This window comes from Nilaparvata lugens, chromosome 6 (genome assembly GCF_014356525.2).
Source record: "Nilaparvata lugens isolate BPH chromosome 6, ASM1435652v1, whole genome shotgun sequence".
NCBI lineage: Eukaryota > Metazoa > Arthropoda > Insecta > Hemiptera > Delphacidae > Nilaparvata > Nilaparvata lugens.
In genome coordinates this window covers 67,988,267-68,016,176 of record NC_052509.1, presented here as the reverse complement: position 1 = coordinate 68,016,176, position 27,910 = coordinate 67,988,267, and the positions used below count along the sequence as shown (strand labels likewise).

Below are 27,910 nucleotides of genomic sequence, written 5' to 3'. Positions count from 1 at the left end.
GAATGAGAGTTTCTGAACTTTAATGTGTTTCTTTACCAAGATACAAACGCCGCCACTCCTGTGTAAAGATCTACAATAACTTGCACTTATGCTATAGCCTTCAAAGCTTAATTGCGTTATTTCAGATTCTTTGAGACCATGTTCAGTAAAAACTACTACATCTGGCTTTTCAGCTCTTAGAAATACATTTATTCTGTCCACTTTATTACTCATATATTGAATGTTCTGATGTATGATAGTGCATACTCCTGTAATATTTGATTCAGTTAAAGGTCCAGAGTATCTAAAAAATAATTTCCAGAAATATCATTTAAAATTGGAATACTGGAACAGCTCTTTGTTGAAAATTCGGATTCCTTTACTATAAAAGTCTCAGTGCTTTTCTGGTTGCCTATTAAATATTTTTTTATGAGTTGAATGAGTTTGGGTTTGCCCTTGTGCTTGTTGAAATGCAAGCCATGGCGAGTGTAATCTGTGATGTCTAGCTCATTCAGATCAATCATGCCAATTTTATTATCACTCATTAACTTGAACTCCTCAAACATCCATGTGTTTAATCTACTCACATTTACATTCATTAGAGGTCTGTCATACCTTAACGGAATCGTTGATATAGCCACATTTGTTTTCTCAGCTATTCTCTTTATTGAGTCAAAATTCAGGTTAGTGGGCTGATCCACTCTGTCAACTACATCGTTTGTCCCTGCTAAAATAATCACAGTGTCGTCCTTTGTGAAATCCTTAGTAAAATCGTCAATATCATGAATTACCGTATTAAAGGAGCATCCAGGTCTAGAAAAGACAGTTGCCTCATAGCCTTCACATTTCACTTCATCATTCAAATTCCATCCTATATATCTTCCATGACTGTCTGACATTACTAGGACTCTTTTCTTATAATTTACTCTCTTTTTGTTTGCAATTTTTCTTGCAACATGATTTTTCTCCTCAATCTTTTTCGCTATCTTATTTATGACTGGTTCACTAGGTTCTTCCAACTGATTTAAAATACTGAATGAGTTTTCCGTATGCACAATTCCGCCGCTCAGAGATTCATTTGCAATTGTTTGACCTGGCGAGTAAAAATTGTTCAATTCTTCGTAATTTAACTGGATTGTCTTATATTTAGCTCGAAGACAACTGTTATCGGCTTCTAAAACCTCAATTGTAGTCCTCATCTCGATTAGTCTCTGCTCAAAAGTTTGATTTTCTCTCTTCCTTTCCTCCCTCATTTGCCTTTTCAACTCATCCATCAACGATTTATAGTGTTCAATCTCGCTCTCTTTATCCATTTCACAAGCTTTCAATCTCGAATCGAGATCCCTTGCATGCTCAATTACATCGACAGACTGTTCATGTCTCATCTCCCTTAGGGATGAAACCGCTTCCGATGTATGTGCAGGTGATTCAGTTTCTAAATCAATCAATTTTTGTTCCAAGACAACTGCTCTATCTGTTAGTGCATTTTTCATGAACTCCAATTCAGCTACTCTCTGTCTAAGATAATTATTTTCTTCGGATATGGATTTATATTTAGGTGGATCGGGCGTGAGTGTAACATAGGGAGAGAGCAAGCTTGTTAGGGATGGCGTCTCATCATCAGGTGTTTTTTGCGGTGACCCACCAAATGATGATTCACCCGCTGCATCACAATCAGCTTCCTCTGCTTCATTTTGCTCTGATGTTTTTTGTCCCGCCGACTTTGTTTTATGATTATGAACACTCGGTTCTCCGACAACAGTCGACTTGAGCGAGTCTGTTTTGATAGTGGATGAACAAAGCTTATTAGTACACCGCCACACTATAGCACCCGTCTTCTGCTTAACAGGTCTACTAAAACGAAACCCTTCATACATGATTCCTGGTTGATCTCTTGAAGTTCTTATTATTTTGAGTGTCATAGTTAACTGCTATGATGACTCACGAAACAAAATAACCAGTAAGATAGGGAAACAGTAACAATAGGAAGATATATATTAGAAGCAAAAAAAAAAAAAAAAAAAAATAATAATAATAATAATAAATAGATTATAATAATACTAGACTACGAAATTATATTATAATTACGAAAAAGTGTTATCAAATTAACAACAATTTATTTATTAGCTGTAGTAATAGTATTCTAGCAAAAATTAGTCTGTAGACATGCGAAAGAGAAAAACAAAACCATCATGCTTACGTGCAGCAAAATAGAAAAGGAAACTTTAAATTGATTGATTCTTATTTATTTATTTTTTATTAAATTCTAGAAAAGGGAAAGAGATTGCAATTCTTCTTAAACGTCAAAGTATAAAAACTGACAGTCTTTGTGATTAAAATAGAGAGAATGTTGAAAAAGTTTTTATTTCTGAGTGAAGAATTGAAAGTGATTGATTATCGCAACAAGAGATAAGTTTGATAAGGACTGCTACTATTTCACAATGCAAGAGTCAGACTTCTCCAACACTCCTACTTCCAATACGATCCACCTACACAGGCTCTCATTTATAGTTTAGGAAAATTTTGCTGTTGTATGATCGCGCGTGCTCTGTCCCCCAGCAGACCAAGCCCGACCACCAAAATCCAGAGCAAAGCTTGTGCCAAGTTTACAAAAATTCACCTCAGCACAATATTTGCAAGGACCACTGCGATACAGAAACAAAAAACAAATTAATTGCCTTTCATAAAAATTAGTTTGCTTAAAATGCCAAATAAAGCTGAAAAGAGTAGGCTTATAAGCAATTAAGCGAAAATAGGGTGCTTGGAAATAAGAAAGTCCGACAAAACACGAGTATTACCCAAACTACAAGGCCAATGAAAACCGATTGAAACAGGAATAAAAGAAACTATAGAATTTGAGAAGCTTTACAATTAAAACTTGGGAACAGATTAGAAAGAAGAATCAAAATAGGAATAATAGATTAAATATTTTTAAATGTATTATAAGTAAGCAACACGGTATACTTTAAGAATTTTTAATTATATTGTTAAGATAATTATTAGTTAATGAAAAGGGCAATTTGGTGTATTTAAATTCAGTTTAAGAAGAGCTGAAAAGTTGTACTCGTATTATAAAAATTTGGCAAAAAGAACTTTAGAATTAATCAGAGCGTATTAAGTTCGTGTTCTTAAAAAGTTATCAATTTAACAAAATAGTATTTATTTGGGATCAATTAAAAAAATGGATTGAATATAAAAAACAAAAAACAGTAGTTATTACTTAATTAAAAAGTGATATTTTGGTTATTAATTTGTTGTTGATAGAGTTATTATTAATAGACTATAAAAAATCTTATATTAATTACGGTGAAAACAGAAAATATTAAAAGATTACTGTTAGAAATTATTTTTTTGAAATTTGGAGTATTTATCAGTTACTGTTTGAAAACGTTTTTAAACTATAAAAGTGTTAGGTCAAGGAATACAAAAACCGAAAATGAAAAACAAGCAGCAATCTTATCACAGAGCAGCAGGAATTCAACACAACCACTCGGCACCACGGCACGATAACAACTGATTGAATTTATCTGAATTATTGATCTGTTATTTATTATTAATTTATTATTGATCTGAATTTATCGCATGATTTTGCATAGTCGCTGAATGAGTAGTATTGGATAACTATGAACTAATTCTACCTCAATGAAACTCCTTCATTGAATCAGACAATGTAGCTTGACTATTTAATTAGAAAATTTAATTGTTGGAATTCAAGATTTTGGCAATGCTCTGCTTAGCCAGCAATCCATAATTACAAATTGTATTCGTGAAAGCCTGTCGGCACAATGCACTTTTGTGCAATCCCATGTCACATTGCAATCTGTGGTCACTGACTCTTGTTCCAATATCGTACGATATCGTACCATTTTGGCAATTTCTGTTGAGTGGGGAGTTAGCCGTTGTTCGGTGATGACGACAAATACGAGGTTTCTTGATTGATTCGGGAACCCTAACCGATGATTCTAATTCCAACCGTCACCTGGAGAAGACCGAGAAGCAGCGACCACGGGAGGATGGAGTGGACAACTGTGAGGGTGTACATTGTGACTGGTAAGTCCCTAATTCATTATTAAGCTTGAGCCACCCATTGTTTTATTTTGACCAGTCCAGTTTAATCATTGTATTTTCCTCTTTCAAATTTACTTAAAATCTTTCAAATATTTTTCAAGTTTTAAAAGCCCTATTGGAGGAGGCCTTCTGCCTACTCGAAACCCTGAGACACAGAGATTAAGTAACTGATTAATAGTCAAGCGTATTCAATGTTAGCACATCGTTAATATAACCATAGATAAACTAAGTTCATTTATAATTTATTATCCTTTTAGATTTGAGTATTTGAATATTTGTAACTGATGCTTAATAGTCTTTCCATCCATCCTCCTCAAGGTTGTCCTGTTTAAAATCATAATCACCTTCTCTTTTGTATTGTTGTGAGAGGAGTAAAGTTTTACTATATTTATATTATTTATTTTCTATATTTTCGACACTAAATTTGTTCTTATTTGCCTCCAGCAAAGGCCTAGGCTGTCTTCCAGAGAGCTGTTAAAGTAACTAGTGAGGTCAAGAAATACCTCATCTCTAGATAAAAGTTTTTTCGGTGAAAGTCGGTTTTGTTTTCAATGCTTTTGAGCTAGATATAATTTTCAATGTCTTAAGAAATGAGAAATTTATTGTAAATCCAACCCCTGACAGTTAACAAGCTAATTTATTTTTTTCATTTTTTGTATGGTTCATGACGTCCTAAATCATAGGTTTATTTATTTATTTTCCCATTTTGTGTATTTAATGATGTTCTAAATTAATAGTTAATTTATCTTTCCATTTTGTGATGTTAATGACGCTCTAAATTACAAGTAACTTTTTTCATTTTGTGTAGTTAATAACGTTTTGAATTAATGGTTAATTATTTCCCCATTTTGTGTGGTTGATGATGTCCTAAATCATAGGTTTATTTATTTTAGGGTAAGGTCTTACTTGCAGGGTCGGTGTCAGAGTGTGAGAGTAAGTAATAATAAGTTAATAAGTTAATAAGTAATAATAATTCATTCAATGTTCATGCAGACTACAATATTCTAATGAAAATGGTGCAGTACTAACAAGTAACAGCCGAGAAGTTCCACCTTTCTTTCTTCTTCATGAACTTTAATCCTCCAATCTCTTATTTTAATAACGGCATTCTCTCGATGAGAGGAGTCCTTGACTTCAGACTCAGACTCAGATGACTGGCCTGACTCAGACTCAGACTCAGATGACTGGCCTGACTCAGACTCAGACTCAGATGACTGGCCTGAAACACCTGAAATTTACAACAAACATACTTTTGTGCTCATTGAAGGTGAAAGGTGTTAAAAATATTATTGTATCAGAGAGACTAAACACTTCAAATCATTTCTAGTTCTGTATAATGCCACATAAATTATATGCATTGGGTAATATGATGTTAAGGGCTGGATGATTGATTATTTTTCTATTTTGTGCTAGGTCTAGACAGACCAATTGCACATAATAAAAAAACAATCAATCATCCATTCCTTAACATCATACTTCCTAATGGATGTTATTTATGTGGAATTATACATCAATACATTACATTATATTAATTATTCAAGTGGATGGGATGGAACAATCAATGCGGAATAGACTAAGATGAAGGCAGAAGTTGAAGGGAGATGTGACGCACACTAGGTTGTAGCACCAGAATATATAAATAAATTGAAATACAATATTTGAATTCAATAGTTTTCTTTTGACATAGATTACAGATAAAACATCACTTTCTTTCATCAATTTATAAGGTCCAAGTAATGTAAAATAAATAATAATTATACCATGTACCTGCAATAATAGTTGACCGAACGTAGTGAGGTCTATGACGGGCTACACACTGGTGTTGCAAGACACGCGTCGTGTCTTATCAAATTTCATGAGGCATGCATGTCTTTCGCATGTCTCTGTCGCTTGTCGCATGTCTCGTTATTTTCGGTTGTTACAAACTACAAAGCTGTATTACAGACTGAGCATGAGCAGTGACAAAGAGTGCTCAGTGCTGGCAGTAGACAGTGGCTGGAGCGCATGCGCGGAGTGATGTCTCGGTTCCGTGCGACACCTGTCCGATACACAGGCGATGCCTCGAACATCTGTCACAAGCAGTGAGTAAGCTCTGATTTTACAACACAGGTTGGTTTCATATGCGACATGCCTCAGACATGAGATTTGTTGTAGACATCATGTCTACGACACCAGTGTGTAGCCAGCCTATGTTTCAACTCGATTTGCTTTTGTCTGTCTGAATGTAACGCGATTACGGCAAAACGCGTTGAGATTTGGCAGGAATATTCCTTTTTCAACCGCGCGTCGATGTATATACGAGGTTTTTTGAAATTTTGCATTTTAAGTATAATATGAAAAGAAAAGGAATTCCTCCATACTCTATATATACAGGGTGATTCATAATTATGGTAAAATAATTCAATACGTGATAGTAGAGGTGAAAATAAGAAAAAAGTTCTCATAAACATATATCCATAAACGCTTCATTAGCGAGCTATACAGAGTGAAAGATTTCGCCCGGAATTCAGTTCCTCTGGTGAAATACACCGATGCTGAATTGTTTGGGGACTAGTTTTTGAAAAACTTATGCTTGATTCATATGGAAAAATATCTGAAAAATTGAATAAAACTAGTCTGGAAGCTGTAGTGTGAGTAGTTTTTGAGAAAAAAGTTGAAATATGCAAAAAATCTAAGTAGAAAAACACAGACTTCTACGTTTGATGCCCAATAACTTTCTTTAATGACCAGTAAACAAATAACTTTTCGATATAAAAATTGTAGAGAATTTAATTCTGAAAAGAATTATGTAAGCTGTGTAAACTGAATTTTGATAAAAGTTGAATAAAATGTATTCTTATGTAGTATATTACACCACAAAAATTTGCTATTTTATGGGGAGAGAACTAATAACTGATTTGTTGAAGCTGATTGCAAATAAAACATGGATTTTAATAACAGCTGTTCCAAAACAGCTGATTTATCATGTTTTGAATGAGAAAATATTTAAAAGAAATTATCAGCTGAAAATTATTTCCAGAAATATTTTAGCTCACTGTTGAAAAAAAAAACAAACTGTAAGTTAGGCCTACTGTAACCGCGCTGTGTTTTTTGTTTAATCTATTAACCAGTTATTTGTAACCATTCCACTTTGCTTTTGTGTTAAGTGTTAACTTATTTTGAAAAAAATGGCAGGTAATATTAGACATTATTCATACTCCGAATTAGCTGACATGCATGCATTCAATGTATGAAATGGGACACTGTAATAGTACTGAAGCAAGACGTTTGTATCAAGAGAACTTTCCTAACCGAGTATGTCCAAGTTCAAGGTTTTCTGCCACTATTCATCAAGATCTGTCTGAAACATGTTCTTTGATATCCCAAGAGCACATTTATGCAGGCAGACCCCGATCTACTATGACTGTTGAGTTAGAAGAACAAGTTCTCAATGACATTCATGAACATTCAGAGAAGAGCTCGAGAGAATTGTCAGTGCGGTTTAATGTCAATCAATCTATTATTTGGATGATACTAAAATAGCAACAATTACATCCATACTACCTCCAGAAAGTTCATACTCTATTGCCACGAGACTGTATTCCCCGTGCTGGTATTTGCTGATGGTTTTTAGTAAAACTTGTTCACCCAAACTTTTTAACCGTTTTCTTTACCAACGAGGCACACTTTACAGGAACAGCTATCGTTAACGTCCACAACCAACATATTTGGGCAGCTGAGAATCCTCATGCCATCAATCCTAATCTTCCACAACATCAGTTTTCAGTAAACATTTGGGCAGGAATCATAGGAGCTCATCTACTTCAGTTCGAGGTTCCTCCCAGGCTTAATGGCATAATCTATTAGTCTTTGGTACAGTATAAGTTTAATGTCATTTAGATATGCTAATTTATTCATATAAAAAAAACTTTTCATAAAAAACCGAATATTTTATTTGCAATGAACTACAACTTATAAGTTATTTTTAGTTCTCTCCTCATAAAACAGCAAATTTTTGTGGTGTAATATACTACATAAGAATACATTTTATTCAACTTTTATCAAAATTTAGTTTACACAGCTTACATAATTCTTTTCAGAATTAAATTCTAAATATATTATATATATATATATATATATATATATATATATATATATATATGTACATCTTCCTCAACAAGTGGCATCAGATAATGCTAATTTCGCCATTACAAGTGGCAGCCCCTACTTATTGCAGCCATATACGGCTGCCACTTGTTTTTCCATTATAACTCATCTCCCGAATTTCAAAAACGCCTAAACAAAATTATTCAGTAATCTTCAAGGTTCAAAGAACCCGATAAAATCGATTATAAGGGTATTCAAAGTAAATGGACGTCAATAAAAAATGATAAAATTTTTTTTTCTGGTTGCCATAAGTTGGGAAGATGTATGAAATGTATAAATTCTAGTTCAGCGTTCTACCGTCAGATAGGGCTGTCATTACCCATGTATATTTTTCCAGAAATATACAAAAACGGTTCTACCGTACAAATGGCAACCGGAGATTTGGCAACAGTGTAAGAGCGAATGACCGTGAGTAGTTCTCGCGGGAGTGGGTGCGTCTGACTATTGACTACTGATACCTTCCCTTTCATTTGCAATTCTCTAAACTTAATTCTCCGCCCACTACTCCTTCACAGGCTTCCTCACTCGTTGTTTCTCTCTCTCACTATGTCTCTCTTTCTTTCTTCCTTCCTTGAGTTTGTGTTTATGTTTCATTTTGATGCAGTGGAGATGATCATATCATCAGGAAACAACATTAAACAACATAATTCCATGAACGGATATAACTCTATAGTGATCTATGTCTATAAAATCAATAGTATTTTCAACCATTATAATCAATGATTCCAGTCAATATAACTTGATTTCTTATGGATGGAGTGAATAGTTAATCTTACAGATTGAATAATAATGGAGATGAAAACTACACATATCTATATTTTACCCTCATTACTATCCCAATTGACATAAGAGTTTCACGGAAATGAAATGGTACCATATAATGTTAATGATTCCATTATAATATTATCTGAGTCAAAAAGTATAACTGGTAGATAATCTTCAATTCTATTTTTCTCTTACTTTCCACATGGTCTCTTAACCCTATACAGGTGTATACAAATTCGGCAGTGAGGTCAGAAATTCACAAATTTAGTATACAAATTCGGCAGTTTTAAGAAAAAGATCCCTCTTGAGTGTTATATAAACTCGGCATTTTTTCTCAGGTATGAAAACTCGGCTATCCTTGTCAGGGCCCTACAAACTCGACAATCGAACTTTCGATTTAAGATGTACTCGACTCTCAATGGATGTAAATGTATAAAAAGTACGCTATTTTCGTAATAGGACTTATTATTATCAGAAGATTAAAACATTCATTTAACTTATAACATTTAATGGCTACGGATGACCAGCCACGGTAATCAAACATTAAATATTATGAAGAATGACCAATCGAATATATATTTCATACGTTTAATGAATGCATGGTGAAGAATATAGAATGATCCCATTTAATTTCAACAGTGTCTCCGTCACATTTACATCAATCATTCAGTGAGAGTCATGATCGAGAATCAGTATGCGATGAATTTTAGTTGGTGTTCAATTAAAATTACTACTCCCTTCTCCCATGTAGAAACAATGTATTTCTTGCATCAAACTAATTGATTTTGAAATATTTCTTGCCCTATCTGTGACTTGTTGATCGAGGTCTTCGTATTTAATTTCCTACTTCATATGCCACATTCATGTAATTATTTCCTAAAAGATATAAATATTTCTTCAACAAGATCATATGAAATAATATCAGTTTTCCATATTATAAAATTAATGAATGATAGACTAAGAATAACAATCTTATAACTAACAATATAGGATTATACATTGTAAATGATGGAGTAATGTTCTATTGTAGTGTTGAATTTCAACAGAGCCTTGTAAATCTCATAGAAATTGTTATCTGTCAGTATAAGAGTTGTTGAAATCTACTTGAAAACTGGAAAGGACGATTCGAGATTAATAATTATTTGTTAGATCACTTGATTGAGTGGTGTCATGTGCGTTTCATGGGAAGGATCGTGGTGATGAGTGGAAAGGGTTTCTACAAGCAAGCACGAAATACAATAGGTGTATTATGTAGTCCCTGCTCAATCTTTACAAAAATTACCGAGTTTGTATAGCACTTTTTGAGGGTCCCATGAAATTCTGAAATTCCTTTGACCATTACTGCCGAGTTTGTATGCACCCTCCAATACTCTCTTGCTCTCTTGTACAAGCTCTCTGAATCCCTATCATTTGCTATCTTATATCGTTTGCTATCTTTTATAATTTCTTCATCTCTCTATCTTACTCTCTTTTACCCGCTCACAAACTCATGGGTTTGTCTGATGAAGAGAACCTGACTCTCGCACCCTCTTTCTCTTTATTTCCCTCTTTCTTCAAATAAGTCCTTCCAGTATTTATGCTTTGGTCAATCAATTGAATACTGAATTAGTATCATTTTCAACTATCATAACCTAGAATTCAAGCAAACGTTTTTTGTAATTTATATTAAATGAAAAGAAAAGATATTGTCAAACCACAAATTAATAAAAAATCGAGATACCGGTTTCGGTTGTTACACCATTATAAATCTCTGGTAAACTGGTAATCTAAAGTAAATGAGCTAATCTGATAATATCACATAAAATAAAATAATATAGTTCGAAGCGGAACAAATTTAATAAATTTTCTAACACATCATTAATCACCAAAATTCTTATGAATTTTCCTTCTGCAGTAGATAGAAACTTTGAATTCTTTGTTGCCTAACAAATTAGATTATGATTTCTGACAATCTTGCAAGCCTCAAACGTTTTGAAAGTTGTTGATAGCTGATCAATTTTCACAAATCTTGCTATATAGTCTAGCTTGATCATAATTCAATGTCAATCCGATACTCAATACTCCCGATTGTCAATCAATTGAGAAAATGCTAAATATTGAAGAAATTCGATTTCCTCAGCAATAATTTCTAAAAATCATTAGGCCTAAGCACAAACAATAATCTTGAGAACAACGGGATGATTGTCTTGTGTAAGCTCTAATCATTTTCAAATTCTTCATTATTGAGAGCACTGCAGTTATAAGCCTACTGTCAAAATACGAGAATTATAAAATAAGCTGCTCACTTGTGCTTGCTGAGCTATAAGTTAAAAGGTGATACAAATGAATGCCAGGCAGAAAGAGAATTTAACTTCATCGGAACAGTGGAAACAGACTGAAATTTCTATGTACCAGTCCTCTAGGCAACAAAGAATTCAAAGTTTATATTTTAGTATATTTCCAAGCTTCAAAATGACATCTGGTTGACATCTATATTAACCATAGTAGAAGTTGTTGGAATTAGATAAATCTTTCGGATATTGTAGTATGATTATTTTGGAGCTCCCACATGGCTGAACTGATCCGATATCCACGACATTATTAGAATTGCGGTCAATTTCTTAAAAATCGGCATATTTTTGCAGCCATCTTGTTTTTTTATGATGACAAACATTTTTGAGATTACCATCATGGATAATCTCTTTCTACACATTATTATAAAGAGATTGATACCATTCCCAAGTCTGTACCTTCAATCAAGGAGTCATAGGTTAACTGTTAATCAGAAGTTGATAAGGTTGATGTGGTTTTCAATAGGTCAAGTATTCAGAACGTCAAATTTTCAGTTTTCTATGTGTTAATTTCGTTGAGTTTACAATTTGTAAAGTTCTCAGTTTGTTTTTGTAGTGTTGGCTGAAATGTTTTGCCGGCTCTCAAACGCTTCAAATTCTCGACTTCGTCTTAAACTTGAAAAAATGGGTTTTCAAGGTAATATTGGACTATGGAATGAATTCACGTTTCTTATTATTATCCTTAAATTTCAAAATTTCAATAAAACCTTATATATACGTCGACTAGCAATTCAAATAGGAACATACCTGCCAAATTTAATGAAAATCTATGGACGCGTTTCGCTGTAAATGTAGAACATAGTTAAAAACATACATTAGAGAGAAATGCAAAACCGTCGACTTGAATCTTGGACCTCACTTTGCTCGGTCAATTGTGATTTAACCCTAGTAAATGTTCATCAAAAGCTGTTTTTTGTGACTAATTTCTTGATTTCAGAGCCTGAAATTAAATTTTACTTGAAAAACCCGATTAAAAAAAATTTAGTCTGAAAACTAAAATACGGATAATCAATCAATATTAACAGTTGAAAATGACAACTAAAAATAGTCGAAACATGTGAAATTAATAGACATTTCAAAAAGATACTTGAGAATTTCAATTTCTTCTATAATACCAGGACCTGGTAAAGGTAGATAGATAGGGTCCTGATCATACTTACACTAGATACTTTCCACCAAATCATCCAGAAAACTACAATAAAAACAACATTAATTTTTTTAATAACTTCTGATTCTCTTACAAGCTAAGAAAATATAAATTTTGAAAGTAACTAGCAAACAATCTAAAGAACAAACATACAAAACCATAACTATAATATGACAGAATATACGTACGATCTTTGTTTTGCATTTTCGAGTGTAGAATCTCTTTGAACATTGACTGATTGGATGTGGTTGGTCTTGAACTAGAAGGTTCACATCCAAACCTACGTTTAGATTCATCAAGGTTAAAATCTGAAAAAAATGTTACAAGTTACTGAGCAGCAGTTTTTGTTAAAGCGAAACAAAATGAACGAATGAATTATTAATAAGTAATGTGTGTAACAGCCAAGACAATGGTTCATTTCCTCTCTCTTTATCATCATAGAGTTATTTCTTAAAGAGTACTACTTAATATTAATCATATCTCTTCGATGAAGAATGTTCAATGTTGTAATTGAATGTTGAACTTTCATACCAAACATCAATCTCAATGAAGAAATAAGGTGTCAATGGATTTGCTATTAAATTTACTAAAAAAGTTAGGTTAAAAGCGGGGGGAAGCCATTTTTGAAAGGTAGGTGTTTACTGGATAAGATTTTTTTTTTTCATAACCACAAAGATTGAATCATTAGCAGCAAGCAAGTAGCTTCCCAATTCATTTCATTTTAATATTGTGTTTGTTTATATATTTATATTTTATCTTTTGAATAGCCAAAATTATCATATTTAACCGAAAGTACCAATTGATTAAAGTGCTAGTTAATCTCGGGACACATATAACCGCACCGAGGTAGGGCCGAGCTACGTCCGCGACACGGTGATGATGGTAGGAGAACACACATATCCGTGCGACAGCCGTGTACTGCTCAGTTCTCTAGTGCTACTGTGGTCCGTCACTCGGCCGTGCTGCGGCGCGGATATGTGTGTCCCGGCCATTATTCTGTTCTCTTTTTGTTATCATTTTTCATTCCCCTTTACATATTTAGTGCAAGTGTCACATCTTGCTTACATAATTGGTGGAGGCGCCTTGCTTACATAATTGGTGGAGGCTCAAGGGTTTTTGATCAAGCTTTTAAAATTTTGACTTTTTCGGTTACCCCAGTGAAGAATCAATTTTTGTGGTCGCATTTTTCATTATTAAATATATGTTTTTAGTTCAGTGAAGTTTATTATGGGTCAAATAGTGAGTTTAAACCTTATGGGGCTGTAGAAACAATTAGTAGGATGAATCTCGAGGATTTAATGAATTGGAATATTTTGGAACAATAATGCTATCATTGCCTATTACAAAAGGGATTACTAATAACGGATTTAAACGGATTGAGAATAATGATTATAATTGAACAGATTTTGAAATTCACGATATTGGAAAGATTTACAATTGATTTTGAGATTTTAAATTGTAAAGCTATGGTAATTGAAGATTTTGTAAGATAGCAAGATTTATTATAAATGCTTATTGAAGAGATTTTAAGATATGGAGAATTTATGATTATTGAAACCATATCGATTGGGAATTTATTATTGAATAGAATTGGATTGGAACAGATTACAATTGAAAAAACTTATACCTTTACTATTACCAAAATTTTTTGATGGAAAAGATGAAGAATTTGACATTGATGATTTTTTCATCTATTTTGAAAAGGTTGCCTTAGCCAATGGTTGGGATGAAAAGGATAATTTATTACATTTGCGGTTTTGTTTGAAAGAAAGTGCTGAGAAACATTTTGACGTTATTGAGGACGATTTGACTCGACAGAAAAATGTTGTATATAATCCAGTGAAAGAGAAATTGATTAATTTCTTTGATGTCCTCTCAAATTGTGGAAACTAGAAAAAAAACTGGATACTTGTAGCATGGAATTCGAAGAAGATGGCAGAGATTTTGTAGCACGAGTTTTATCTCTATGTAGAAAAATAGATTCAAATAATTATGCTTGAATCACGGATTATCAGGATAATCTTAAGAGGTTTGTCTTCAAATATATTTGAAAGAATTATAATGTGTGATTGTATATGGTGGGAAGAAAAAGATAAACTATAGCTCTAGGTTTTTATTTAACATCAAAAATTATTTATTAAAGAGTACTACTTAATATTAATCATATCTCTTCGATGAAGAATGTTCAATGTTGTAATTGAATGTTGAACTTTCATACCAAACATCAATCTCAATGAAGAAATAAGGTGTCAATGGATTTGCTATTAAATTTACTAAAAAAGTTAGGTTAAAAGCGGGGGGAAGCCATTTTTGAAAGGTAGGTGTTTACTGGATAAGATTTTTTTTTTTCATAACCACAAAGATTGAATCATTAGCAGCAAGCAAGTAGCTTCCCAATTCATTTCATTTTAATATTGTGTTTGTTTATATATTTATATTTTATCTTTTGAATAGCCAAAATTATCATATTTAACCGAAAGTACCAATTGATTAAAGTGCTAGTTAATCTCGGGACACATATAACCGCACCGAGGTAGGGCCGAGCTACGTCCGCGACACGGTGATGATGGTAGGAGAACACACATATCCGTGCGACAGCCGTGTACTGCTCAGTTCTCTAGTGCTACTGTGGTCCGTCACTCGGCCGTGCTGCGGCGCGGATATGTGTGTCCCGGCCATTATTCTGTTCTCTTTTTGTTATCATTTTTCATTCCCCTTTACATATTTAGTGCAAGTGTCACATCTTGCTTACATAATTGGTGGAGGCTCAAGGGTTTTTGATCAAGCTTTTAAAATTTTGACTTTTTCGGTTACCCCAGTGAAGAATCAATTTTTGTGGTCGCATTTTTCATTATTAAATATATGTTTTTAGTTCAGTGAAGTTTATTATGGGTCAAATAGTGAGTTTAAACCTTATGGGGCTGTAGAAACAATTAGTAGGATGAATCTCGAGGATTTAATGAATTGGAATATTTTGGAACAATAATGCTATCATTGCCTATTACAAAAGGGATTACTAATAACGGATTTAAACGGATTGAGAATAATGATTATAATTGAACAGATTTTGAAATTCACGATATTGGAAAGATTTACAATTGATTTTGAGATTTTAAATTGTAAAGCTATGGTAATTGAAGATTTTGTAAGATAGCAAGATTTATTATAAATGCTTATTGAAGAGATTTTAAGATATGGAGAATTTATGATTATTGAAACCATATCGATTGGGAATTTATTATTGAATAGAATTGGATTGGAACAGATTACAATTGAAAAAACTTATACCTTTACTATTACCAAAATTTTTTGATGGAAAAGATGAAGAATTTGACATTGATGATTTTTTCATCTATTTTGAAAAGGTTGCCTTAGCCAATGGTTGGGATGAAAAGGATAATTTATTACATTTGCGGTTTTGTTTGAAAGAAAGTGCTGAGAAACATTTTGACGTTATTGAGGACGATTTGACTCGACAGAAAAATGTTGTATATAATCCAGTGAAAGAGAAATTGATTAATTTCTTTTGATGTCCTCTCAAATTGTGGAAACTAGAAAAAAAACTGGATACTTGTAGCATGGAATTCGAAGAAGATGGCAGAGATTTTGTAGCACGAGTTTTATCTCTATGTAGAAAAATAGATTCAAATAATTATGCTTGAATCACGGATTATCAGGATAATCTTAAGAGGTTTGTCTTCAAATATATTTGAAAGAATTATAATGTGTGATTGTATATGGTGGGAAGAAAAAGATAAACTATAGCTCTAGGTTTTTATTTAACATCAAAAATTATTTATTTACTACGAATATTCCAATATGAAACGGTGCGAAACGGAAAACAAATGCAATTGAGATAAAGGAAAGATTACAACTATAATCAACAATCAAAATTTCTGATTATAATAATCAGATAATAATTTAAGGGCTACTCGCTTAGCTGATCTGTGGTCGTTCAGTTTTTTGATAATAAAAACAAAATTATTATTTTTACAATTATGGGTCTGAAAAATAAAAAATGTACAATTAACTATTATCTTACTTTACCGAAAAATTGTCTCTTGGCCTGAATCCTCAAGGTCCGGTTAAAGCACTCCCGATTTTAAATGAAAAAAATATATAAAAAAACTGCCAGTTGATGAATCAAAAACATCAGCCTTCCCTACAAGACTCAAATCCTGAAAATACAATTATGTAGGTTTAAACTGCCCGGACTGCGACAGCCTATAATTGAATTCTCAAGACAGAATCCTTCAGGTAACCAATGCCTTAACTCAACAACTAGCTTCACAACCGGTTCAAGGAATACGGCCTCGAAAGGAAAATTCAAAATCTATTCATGTGAAAAACACATGCAGCCTTGATTCACAGACCAAAAGTCAACTCACTCTTGTTTGTATAGCATGGAGCTAAAAACCATTATATCGCCTTCACGAAACGCGATAAAACACATGTTTCATCTTTGTACATTGGAGATCTTCTTGCTTTATCAATTACATTTAATAATTAAATCCGCGACCAGATTTCCAATTCACAAAAATAATAATATTTCAAAATTGAATAGGTTTTGATGTCATGTATGACAAATGTTACCAAATAGGACTATTGTAGAATTGTTTAAAATGTTGAGAAATATGAATTATCAAGCCAGTATTTAAATGAGTGGAAATTTGGGCAGGTGCAAGTATAATAGATGATATTATTGAACCAGAATTTGAAGAACTATTGGAATTTAGAAATGAATTTGAAATTGAGAATAGTTTTAAAAAAGCTTTTATTTATGATACATCATGTGAGGATTTTAATACTTGTGATGATATTGTTTTAAATGAAATAAATATTTGTTGTGATGCTAGTTTTACACAAGTACATGAGGAAGATATAATTTACAAAGAGGAAAAATATATGGAAATGATTAAGGAAGAATTATTGAACTTATTGGAAAGTGACTTTGATTTTTCATTTAGGATTGATAACAGGTTGTTTGAAAATTGAACTCTGATATAATTTGTAATGAACCTGATTCTATTGAGAAAATGCATCAAAATGCTAGTATCTTATCTTATAAAATTATAAAATTCTTATCTCACTGATCACGATTTCTGGAAAACTACTGGATGGATTGCAACAAAACTTGGAATATAGCTTCCTTAAACGTCCTAGGTGCTCACTAAGAAATCTTTTGGCGATATTTCAACTCTAAGGGCCGTTTGCATAGTGTAAGTTCAAGCTAAAGCTTAAAAGCCAAATCTGGATTTTTTTGGTTTAAACTAAAATTCCGTTTCTACAGTATCAGTTTAAACCCTGTGTTGAGTTTAAACTCTGGGAAAGTTTAAACCTCCAAAGCAGGAGGTTTAAACCAAATTATTTGGATTAACTTGACATCTGTAAAGATTTGATGGGAAAACAGCTTATAGTAAATTATTTTTGACGGTTGTTTATAATGCTTCTGTAGACGATAATTATTATTAATTTAGGTTATAGTGAATCATTTGAATGTAAAAATAATTGTAATGGAGGAATTGATAGAAGTTTTTAATGCGATTGATAAAGATGACTGCGAAGAAATTTTGAAACTGAGAAAAATTGGGCAAAAAACAAATAATTTAAATTTATGGGATAGAGAATTTTTCTAACAGTTTTGCTTGAGTACAGCAACTGCCAATTTATTATTTTGATTGAATAAACCACTTGATAGGAAATAAGACAATTTTTAACAGTGGTCTTTGATTGGAAAACATGTTTTTAATAACACATAGATGAGATATTGCTTTCGAAAGATTTCTAATAAACGAGGAAGACCATAGTAGATTCAAGCATAACAAAATAACTTTTTTATCTTACATTCTGAAATATATTTTCTGGTGCCAACTAAACATAATTTTTCAAAGAATTTCTTGATCGCTTTTCACTTTTAGAACCGTACAGCTTACAACTCTGTGGATTTTGAACAAGAACAAGAAAATACTAAAATAGTAGCTACATAACCTCAAATTACTGATGGTTTGTAAACAAATAACAAATTTCCTGTAAAAATCAGGACATTCTATTACCAACTTAACGCTAAACTAGTTTAACTTAAACTGGATTAGTAAATGCACTGAGAAAACCGATTCAAGTTTAAACTTTCGGATTAACTTAAACTCGATTATACACAAACTTAATCGAGTTTAGCAATTTATACTGTGCAAACGGCCCTAAGGGTGGTTTTTAAGGGTTTAAAGTTCGTCTTTTAGCATGTATATTCTTCTTCTCCCAATCTCTTAATTATAATAGGAATGTCCATATCATGTGTTATTATAGATCTATAATCTAGGGAGAGTACCTCTTCGAAACAGTTGTTAACTGGCAGCTAAATTAATAATTTTGACAGGTTGGAATTAAGTTGAGATGACTTCATTAGGTTGGCACCAAGTTGAAGAACTAATCAAAATGCATTTATCGAGAACAAATTGATTGGGCACTGCTGCTTCAATCGGAGCTATTCCTGGGAGTATAGATAGTTTTTATTTTTCATAAAACAAACTAGTCTTTTATGACGGGAGTTGCTTCTATCAATTGATCCTATTCTATCAATACTAATTTGATTTTGTTTGTATATCCGATGGCGATATCTGCTTAAACAATTTCGATGAAATTTTAATAATTCAGTATGATATATGGAGGGTATTTTTAAAACTTCAGAAGTGTCCGTTGTGGAATCTGTTTGCAAAGAATGAGGAAATTCGGCCAAAATTTAACTTGGGCGAAAGAAAGGGGTTATTTATTAAAACGGCCAAATAGCTGTTGTTTCTTTTCCTAATGTAGAAATAAATATCTTCCATAGAAGTAAGGCGCTTTTCCCATGCATGAATATTATTATCAAACATTGATTGTTTTACCAAAGAAAAGGTAAGAAAGAAGGTAGCTTTCGTTATAAATATTGGAGAATATGCATAACAGTTCGTTGACTGTCAGTATTTCTCATTGATAGCATCAATGCTCCCCATTCAAACAATGCTGACACATTTATGTGAATCTTATTATAATTTGGTTACTTCAGATCAGATGAAGATAATAATTTTGATGATTGCTACTGTTTCAATTTCAATCATGTTTTACATTTTTTGCTTTTGATGCCTGCTGTTAGGTGAAATAAGCTCTCATTGAAGTCAATTATACTTAGTAAGCAATTCCTGTTTGAATATGTGTATTTGTGAATATGTATGTATGTCGGACGGATCTCGAAAACGGCTTTAACGATTTTGATTAAATCAGGAATATAGTGGGTTTGCGAAAAAAAACATTATTTTGGAACAGGTCTCAACTCTGGGAAAATTCGCTCAAGTTCCTTGAAAAAGGATTATTGGTCCCTCAAGTAGCAGATGAAAAAAGTTTTCCATAGTCTGTTGAAAACGTAAGAGAGTGTGAGAAAATGATAAAGATTATAATAGCTGCAGTTGAGTTTACCAGAAAAAAAAAATTTTCAAATATTTGAGAATTATTTTTATCAAATGGAACGATTATCACGGAACTAGATAGCATATGGAATACAAATTCAAACGTTAACTGAGTTTGTTAACATTTGAAATAAGTGAGTTTTTGATGTTGGAGAAAACAAATAACAGTTTTTAAGAGTGAATTATTATTCAACTGTGCATTGTGATTCAACTGTGTTTGTAAACATTACAAATAATTACCGGTAAGTTATTATTTTAGAAAAAATAGTTTTTAGTTAATGATAAAGAATAACAATGATAATGAATAACTTTGAGGTACAGTTCAATATCTGGGGTGCATTTTTTCCAATAGACTTTCATCATATGAAATAATATCCAACCTAAACATATATTTCGTCTACAGAAGGTAATAGGCCTATAACGATGGTAGCAGATGGTAACAGTGTGGATCCAGAACAGTGACTCAAATCACAAATCCTTATTTAAAGTAAGTTGAAAAATCTGGTTCTCTTTTGCTACTCTGTTAATCAACTCGAAAAATAAATAAAGCTCTAATGCACATCTATTAGAAGAAAAGTGAAGATTCAATTAATTGAATTACAAAAAATTCAACATGAAATGTATGAAATAAGACCGCCTTCGAGTTTTGGAAAATGAAAGTTTCCTACACTTTTGAGCTAGGATGCACAACTAAAGAGATAAGAAATCTAAAACTTGTAATTTGTGACTTTGAGAGGGGGGGATTATCGAATTCTAAATTTTTGAAATTTTGAACATTAGATATATGAAATAAGACCACCTTGGAGCGCTGAAGAATAAAGGTCCTCTACACTTTTGATCTCGGAAGCACGGTTTAAAAGCTAAAAAATCTGAAACTTGGATTGGGTGGGACTTGGAAAAAAAATTGGAAAATTTTCAACATGTGATACATGAAATAATACCGCTTTGAAGAGCTGAGAAGAATGAGCCCAATTTAATAACAATAACTGCGACTGTAACTGCGGTACTAACAAACAAACGCCGAAACATAAAATTCGCTTCGCTCATTCAATTAAAATGGTTGTTTGATTAAAAAATCATTTAGCTTCTACCAAGGATTACTAGTGTTATTGTGTTAGTAGCCACGATAGAATACAAACCTATCTGTGTAGATTGAAATGCTGCACTTTCGAACTCCGTTGTGTCTGAATGTGAGTGTGGATGTTGGTTTTCAGAAGTGGCCGTACTAGGTCGTCCCACATCAAAGCTAATTGGATTAGACGCCTTCAACATGTCATCCAACTTTTTCGACATCTCAGCTGGAACAAATTAATAAAATTGTCAAAACGAGGAACATATTCTATTAGATCTTTTGTAAATGTTAACATCAAGAGAATATATATTTTTTATAATATTATGGTAATAATAATTAATGAGACTAGTTCTCAAACAAATAACATTTGTAAAATGGTGTTCGTTTCTTCCCATACACTTTTACTCCAGTCAAATGGTCATTTTTGCAGCCCCGAAAGGGGGCTCATGTCTCATCGGTTTTATATGTATTTTGGGGCGCTGCGCTGAATTCGAAACTAGCCATTTTTTGAGTATACAAATATGAGTATAAGAATGAATTTTCCATATTTTGATCGTACATACATGATTATGAAACGACTTGACGAGCTTAACAAGAATGAGCTGTAGTCTGATCCTTGAGGTGTCCTTGATAAGCTCATAACCTAAGGAAATCCTGAAATTTAGAACATTCAACGGATGATTCTAAAAGAACATAACCCTTGTATAATAATTTGATCAAAAATATTGATTTTATTGCTTAGGAAGGCCTTAAAAGTTATAACAATGAAAATTTTGTAATCTGGCTGTAGGACATGGTTATTTATTATCAAGTATAGTATATACTATATATATATATATATACTATCCTTGATCTGTTATAGCTGGTGTACCCCCTCCCATCAATACTAAATTTCAATATTTCTGTGGAATCTTGTTCAGAAATAATTAACTTTTACATGATATGTGATTTATCATCGTTATTTATAATACTCCATACTTTATATACAGTGCAATTGGTGGTTATCAAGAATTTTTTTAAAAAAATCTTGAAAAGAACACCTTTTTGAAAATCTGCAGCTCAAAAATCATAAATCATAGAATCCTGCGCACTCAATTTATTTAGAATTTTGTTTTTAATGTTGAAGTTTATGCTTTTTCTCCAAAAAACAAGGTTTTCGAAATAAAATGAAAAAATTGAAAATTCCCTAAGTTTAGGAGTTTTAGGGGTAAAGCTGCCCTTTGCTTGGCGTGTCAGCAAATTTCAGAATCGAATTGAGCGTCCCATAATACATATAAAACCGATGAGAAAATTCTTTCAGGGCTTTTTCTGAAAAATGACCATTTGACAAAACTATTAATTCGTCCTGAGAAGTTGTCATAGTCCTCTGAAGATGGTGTCGCTCGAATTTCTTATGTTATTATCTCAGTAAGAGCGTTTTGGTGATCCATAAAAAAATAATCACATGGTGGCAGTTGCGATAACCGAAGAGTGCTCCACATCTCCACGCAACTAATGAGGCGTCCAGGGAAGTTCACCTCTCTATAGTTAGCCTCTCTAATAGTCCAGTCAATATAGACATAAAAAAGGGGGTGTGCTTGCAATATATATCATTTGGATACATGAGAGAAGTTCAGAACCAATTTTTTCATGCAAAATTTTCTTGTGCTAGGTACAGGTTGGCCCAAAAACCTCGTACTTTCAGTTCATTTTCTAGTTTTCAGCTATTTCCGCCAAATCCAGTGATCGGACGGAAAAATTTGCTCTAGCTTTTTTCAGATTATAAAATTTTAAATAAAATGAGATCATTCGGAACTGTCTATCTCCAATGAGTACAGAGCTATGATTTTTCAAAAATGAGTAAAATTTTAAGAAATTTTATGTTGATGAATTTTAGTTTTTGATCAACAATTTCTTCCGATTGTTACCATTCAGATGTATAATTCAAAATCCCTCTAGGCGAAATTTTGTGCTCTAGAATCTGAGACCCGGTAGAGCGCTCTATCTCATATAGATTTCCAGGAACATCTGACAACAATGCTCCTTGTATTGTGAACAACACCTAATTTTTAGCTTCAACCATCATCCCAAACTAAATTGTCCTCAAAATGATATTTCGCTCATTAATATAAGTTCATTAGATTATGTTCTATGAGAATCACTTGTAAGATACACTTCATTTCGTAATTTCCTAGTGGAGAGGCGGGCATAAGGACACCTCAAGGATCAAAATTTTAAACTTTTATAACTTTTGACACAATGCTCGGATCTCAACCTACTACACAGTTTCGTTCAAAAATGAGTGAGTTACTGCTATTCCAAATTATCCATACTTCTTTGCTTTTATTTGCTCTCAGAAACTGGTTGTTGAGCCCCACCCTAGCATGCAAAGCAACAATCTATTTCTAAACTGCGCCAGCCTTAACATTACCAGAATTTATAATTAAAAATCTTGTCAGACTTGCAATGATTCCTCACAGGTTTGCTGGAAGTTCTGGCTTCTACAGAATGACTGTCAAACACACTCCTAAAAGTGCCAAAGAAAACGGAGAAAATTCCATGTGTACATATAATCATCTAGACTTACCAAGTAGCCTCCCCAGCCTTGTTACGTCATTTCTTTCAGAGCTGCAGGACGATAAAGCATTGCAAACTGCCGAGCTGAGTGCACTGTACATCAACAATGCCTGCTCCTGATAAATTGAAACAATATTGAATGTCAATACACGAATTGTAAACACACATGTTATCATAGTAGCATTTGAAACAGCTTTTGCCAACCTTGCGACAATAATTCCCCGTGAATTACTCAAGTTACGCCTCTGGTTAACCCGGAGCCTAAACCCGCGGGTTAAGCTTCTCTAGAAGTTGCGCCCTATTGAGAGATAATAAGTGGGTTGCTTAACTCAGCAATCCGGTTCTTTAACAAAAGCAATCGTTGCGCCGGGGCTAGCCAGCTCTGATCTGAGCAATCGCCCCTCAATGTTTATCTTCCAATAAATAGGACGTATAGGACGTATAGGGTTGGCAGGACTGTACTGCCCGGTTTGTATTCTCTGTATTACTACTCCGTATTTATTTAGAATTTCAACTATTTAACCGAAAAATTAATAGAATTGGTAGTTTTAGACGTGAGTAATAGTTGTTAGAAGTGAGTTGAAGCAGTAAGTTACCTGGATTTCCAAGTGTTTTTATCACAGTGTGTTTCGGGAGATTTGCCTATTTCTGTACAGGTTAGTTTTGCGAGTTCACTGTATTGAGAGACTGTTAAAAACTCTAAGCTGAGAAAATAGTGTGTACAAGCACAGTACTGTATTGAAGTTGTTATTGCCATCGTAAAGACTCAGTAAGCGACTTGTTGATTAGATAACATTGTGTTTCGGACTTTGTATTTTGCGACTCAGCGATCAGCTGCTTTTGGAACACCGGTAACTTTTGTTTGCCTGCGTAACCTAGCAACGCTCTGCTTGCAGACCAATCAACGATCGAGACGGTAGGGTCTGCTGGCGGTTTTGTTTTGAATTGCTGTACTCTCCACTTGACGCTGTTTTTACGAAGGTTTCTGATAGTTTTTATTCTGCTTGTCTCACCAAATGTAATAATATGAACTCGGCAATAAAGCAATGCAAAACGGCAAAAGGTATTCCGGCTATATTATACAAAGGTATTAAATTTGGAAAGGACTCACACACTGTAAAAGGTGATATTACGTGGAAATGCTTGAAAAAGAACTGTACTTTTACGATAAAAACTAGTTCGGATACTTCTGTGATTCATAGTTTAACGGGTCAACATTCGCATGAAACAGTGTCATATACCGAAAATGATTCTGCTCCCAGCTTAGAACAGGAGAATGAACATTTAAAGGCGCGAATCAAAGTTTTGGAAGAACAATGGAATGCCGCAATTAATCGGTCTATGGATCTTGATATTCGCCTCATGGAATTATCATCTTGTGAGTCGCGAATGAATGATAAAACTGAAAATGTGGATAATTTCACACACGTAAATCCACTTATAGATCGATTGAGCCAGTTTCTTAGAACGGAACTCCTTTCGGATGCGGACATTGACTGTTTTTGTAGTTATTTAATTGATTCGTTTCCAGGAAATTATGTGGTCCTACCAGCAGTAACAGCAATGATTATCAATGACGCGGAAGCTGATTTATCATTCTTAAGAAATAATGTAAAAGAAAATAATTTCACTGCTTTCGTGATAAATGACGGTCGGCAGGAAGAAGCAAATGACGGCTGGTGTGGTTCTCATTGGAGTGTTGTTGTTTATGATTCTTTACACTGTAAATTTTATATTCTGGACTCAATGAACAAATGTAATGAGAGATTTTCCATGTCTCTGATAAGAAGAGTTAGCTCAATCCTAACCTACAAGAAGATAATTACCCTTCCATGTCCTCAACAGACTAATAACTACGATTGCGGTGTTTTTTCAATGTATTTTTTGGAAGAAGTATTTAAATATAGGAAAATGTGTAGTTCAACCTGTCTCGAGGATGGTCTCTCTCTTAATACAAACTTTGATGCTACGGTATATAGGTGGAAGATTCTGTGTAAAGTTTGTAATTTTCTAAAACCCAAATCTTGTGATTTGTTAGTCTCTAATGATTCTCCATGCAGTAAGAACATATCATATCCTAGCTCTAAACAGATAACGATTTCCAAGACTAGTGATATTTCTCTGGGAACTAAACTTAAAAAGTCAGCTAGCATGAAACCATTAAAAAACGTAGTCAGAATCTTTGGCGACAGTCATGGTCGTGATTTAGTAGATAATTTGAATAGATCTGAACTTGAAAAGACAACTAGTGGTTTTATCATGCCAAGTGCCAAATTCAACCCCATAGTGAATAATATTAAGAGTGGTACTAGAGATCTATCCAATAATGATCATGTGGTCATTGTTGGAGGAGCGAATGATGTATACTGTAATCAAGCTGGTAGTTTTCTAAAAAGCATGCTTTCTCTACTTCAGGTGCTAAATTTTACAAATGTATTAATTTCTACAATACCAATAAGATATGATTTACCGGAGTGGTCATGTGTTAACGAAGAGATTAGAAAAACTAACAGTAGAATAAAACAGTATTGTGGAAGGATGCAAAATGTTAAGGTAATAGATCTTACTGATCTTAAAAGAGAGCATTTTACTAGGCATGGGCTACACCTGAACTGGAGAGGCAAGAAGAGGATGACTGATAAAATCAAAACAATATTAGATGAAAAGGGTAATAATACAGTTATCGAGCTTCAATATGACCTGAGTCATCGGGGAAACTAATTAGTGGTCCTGTTCATATAGGTAGAAACACAACGATCCTAGAATATACTAGAAATCAGGACCGTAGCTCTGATTTGAAGGTTTGCGCTCTAAATATTCAATCTCTGAGAAATAAGTTACTTGAACTTGAGACTATTTTGAGTTGTAATGAGTTTGATGTCATTTGCTTGAGTGAGCACTGGTTACGTGAGGAAGAGATTAATTTTTATGTCCCTCAAAACTTCAAACTAGCTGGTTTTTACTGTCGACCGACTCCATATGGTGGTTCTTTAATATTTGTGAGAGAAGGAATTGATTTTAATATTATTGACATGACCTCTTACTGTTATGAGGGTTCTTGTGAGGCAACAGCTGTTAGGATTGGTAGATTAAATACTCTAGTAATTAGTATTTACCGCACTCCTGGCTCCCGTTTCAGAGATTTTATGGTTAATTTGGAACAATTACTGGAATATGTAACAAGTAAGGTAAATGGCTTTAAATTCTTGATACTAGCAGGTGATCTTAACGTAGACATTCTTAAAAATTTTGAACCAGACACACAAGAATTTTTGAATTTATTGAGATCTTTCAACCTTTACTGTACGAATTACTCTCCAACTAGGTATGAGTCATGTCTTGATAATGTAATTACAAATATATCTGCGGATTATTTTAGAGTAACGCTTTTAGAACAAGGTTTAATATCTGACCATTCTGGTGTTTGTGTTTCGTTTGATCTAGAAAGAAAGTCATCTTCAAAAATCTCTAATGAATGTAATAAATTAAATAGAGACATGACTATAAGACTTCTTACCAAGAAAAGATTGCTACATTTGAGAAAGTCTCTTATGAATATTTGTTGGGAGAAAATTTATAAAACTGACAATAATGTTGATATGGCAGTTAATAGTTTCTTAAATATCATAGTTGAATCCTTAAATCGCTCCTGCCCTAGAGTTTTGGTGAAAAATAAAAGTAAAAAACAATCCTCTTCAAAATGGCTCTCACCTGAACTGGAAAAATTACACATTCTATTATTGATTTCTTACAGTAGATTCAAGAATACACTTAGTGAATATGATAAAGAAGTCTATAAAAATATAAGAAAGCACTACCGATTCAAGTTGAAACAGGCGAAAATAAAGGTAAATAGTGAATTTATTGCAAATGCTAATAATAGGTGTAAGGCTGCTTGGTCAATAGTCAAGAGAGAATCTAATCTCATGCCTGCTTGTAAAAAACCAATACCAATCTCTCCGAATGTATTGAATGAGCTCTTTGTTAATGTACCAACCAGAAGGTTGGATGATAGACAGGACCAAATTGATATGTCATTTCAAAATTTTCTGATTAATGCTCCAAAGCCTTCACACAATTTTAAACTTAAGACAATTGATAAGTTAACCGTTAAATCCATCGTTAATAGAATGAGTAATTCTCGTAGTGAGGATGTGTTTGGAATGTCTAATTACTTGATCAAAGAAATAATTGACTCAACCTTGCTAACAGATTCACTTTAATTTGACAGTATAGCATTAGATGTAGAAATATGGATTCACTTTAATTTGACAGTATAGCATTAGATGTAGAAATATGGATTCACTTTAATTTGACAGTATAGCATTAGATGGATTCACTTTAATCTGTCACTATAGAGAGAGGGAATTTTTCCTCCAAAAAGGGAAATTTTTTTTCCTTCACCTTG

The 27,910-nt window shown here is 33.1% G+C and overlaps 1 protein-coding gene across 7 annotated transcripts in view; it reads right to left on the bottom strand.

Annotated features, from left to right (window-relative positions):
- LOC111052167 overlaps positions 1-27,910 on the bottom strand; it is a 56,241-nt gene that overhangs the window by 6,200 nt on the left and 22,131 nt on the right. For 6 of the 7 annotated variants that reach the window (XM_039431777.1, XM_039431774.1, XM_039431778.1 and 3 more), the window contains 4 exons: positions 23,513-23,618; positions 21,014-21,172; positions 12,624-12,743; positions 5,077-5,275 (listed from right to left, as the gene is read on the bottom strand). In XM_039431777.1, coding sequence (XP_039287711.1) covers positions 5,077-5,275; positions 12,624-12,743; positions 21,014-21,172; positions 23,513-23,618 — 584 coding nt within the window. Of the gene's footprint in view, positions 1-5,076; positions 5,276-12,623; positions 12,744-21,013; positions 21,173-23,512; positions 23,619-24,098; positions 24,290-27,910 lie in introns of those variants that run through there. The other variant, XM_039431779.1, reaches the window with a different exon arrangement.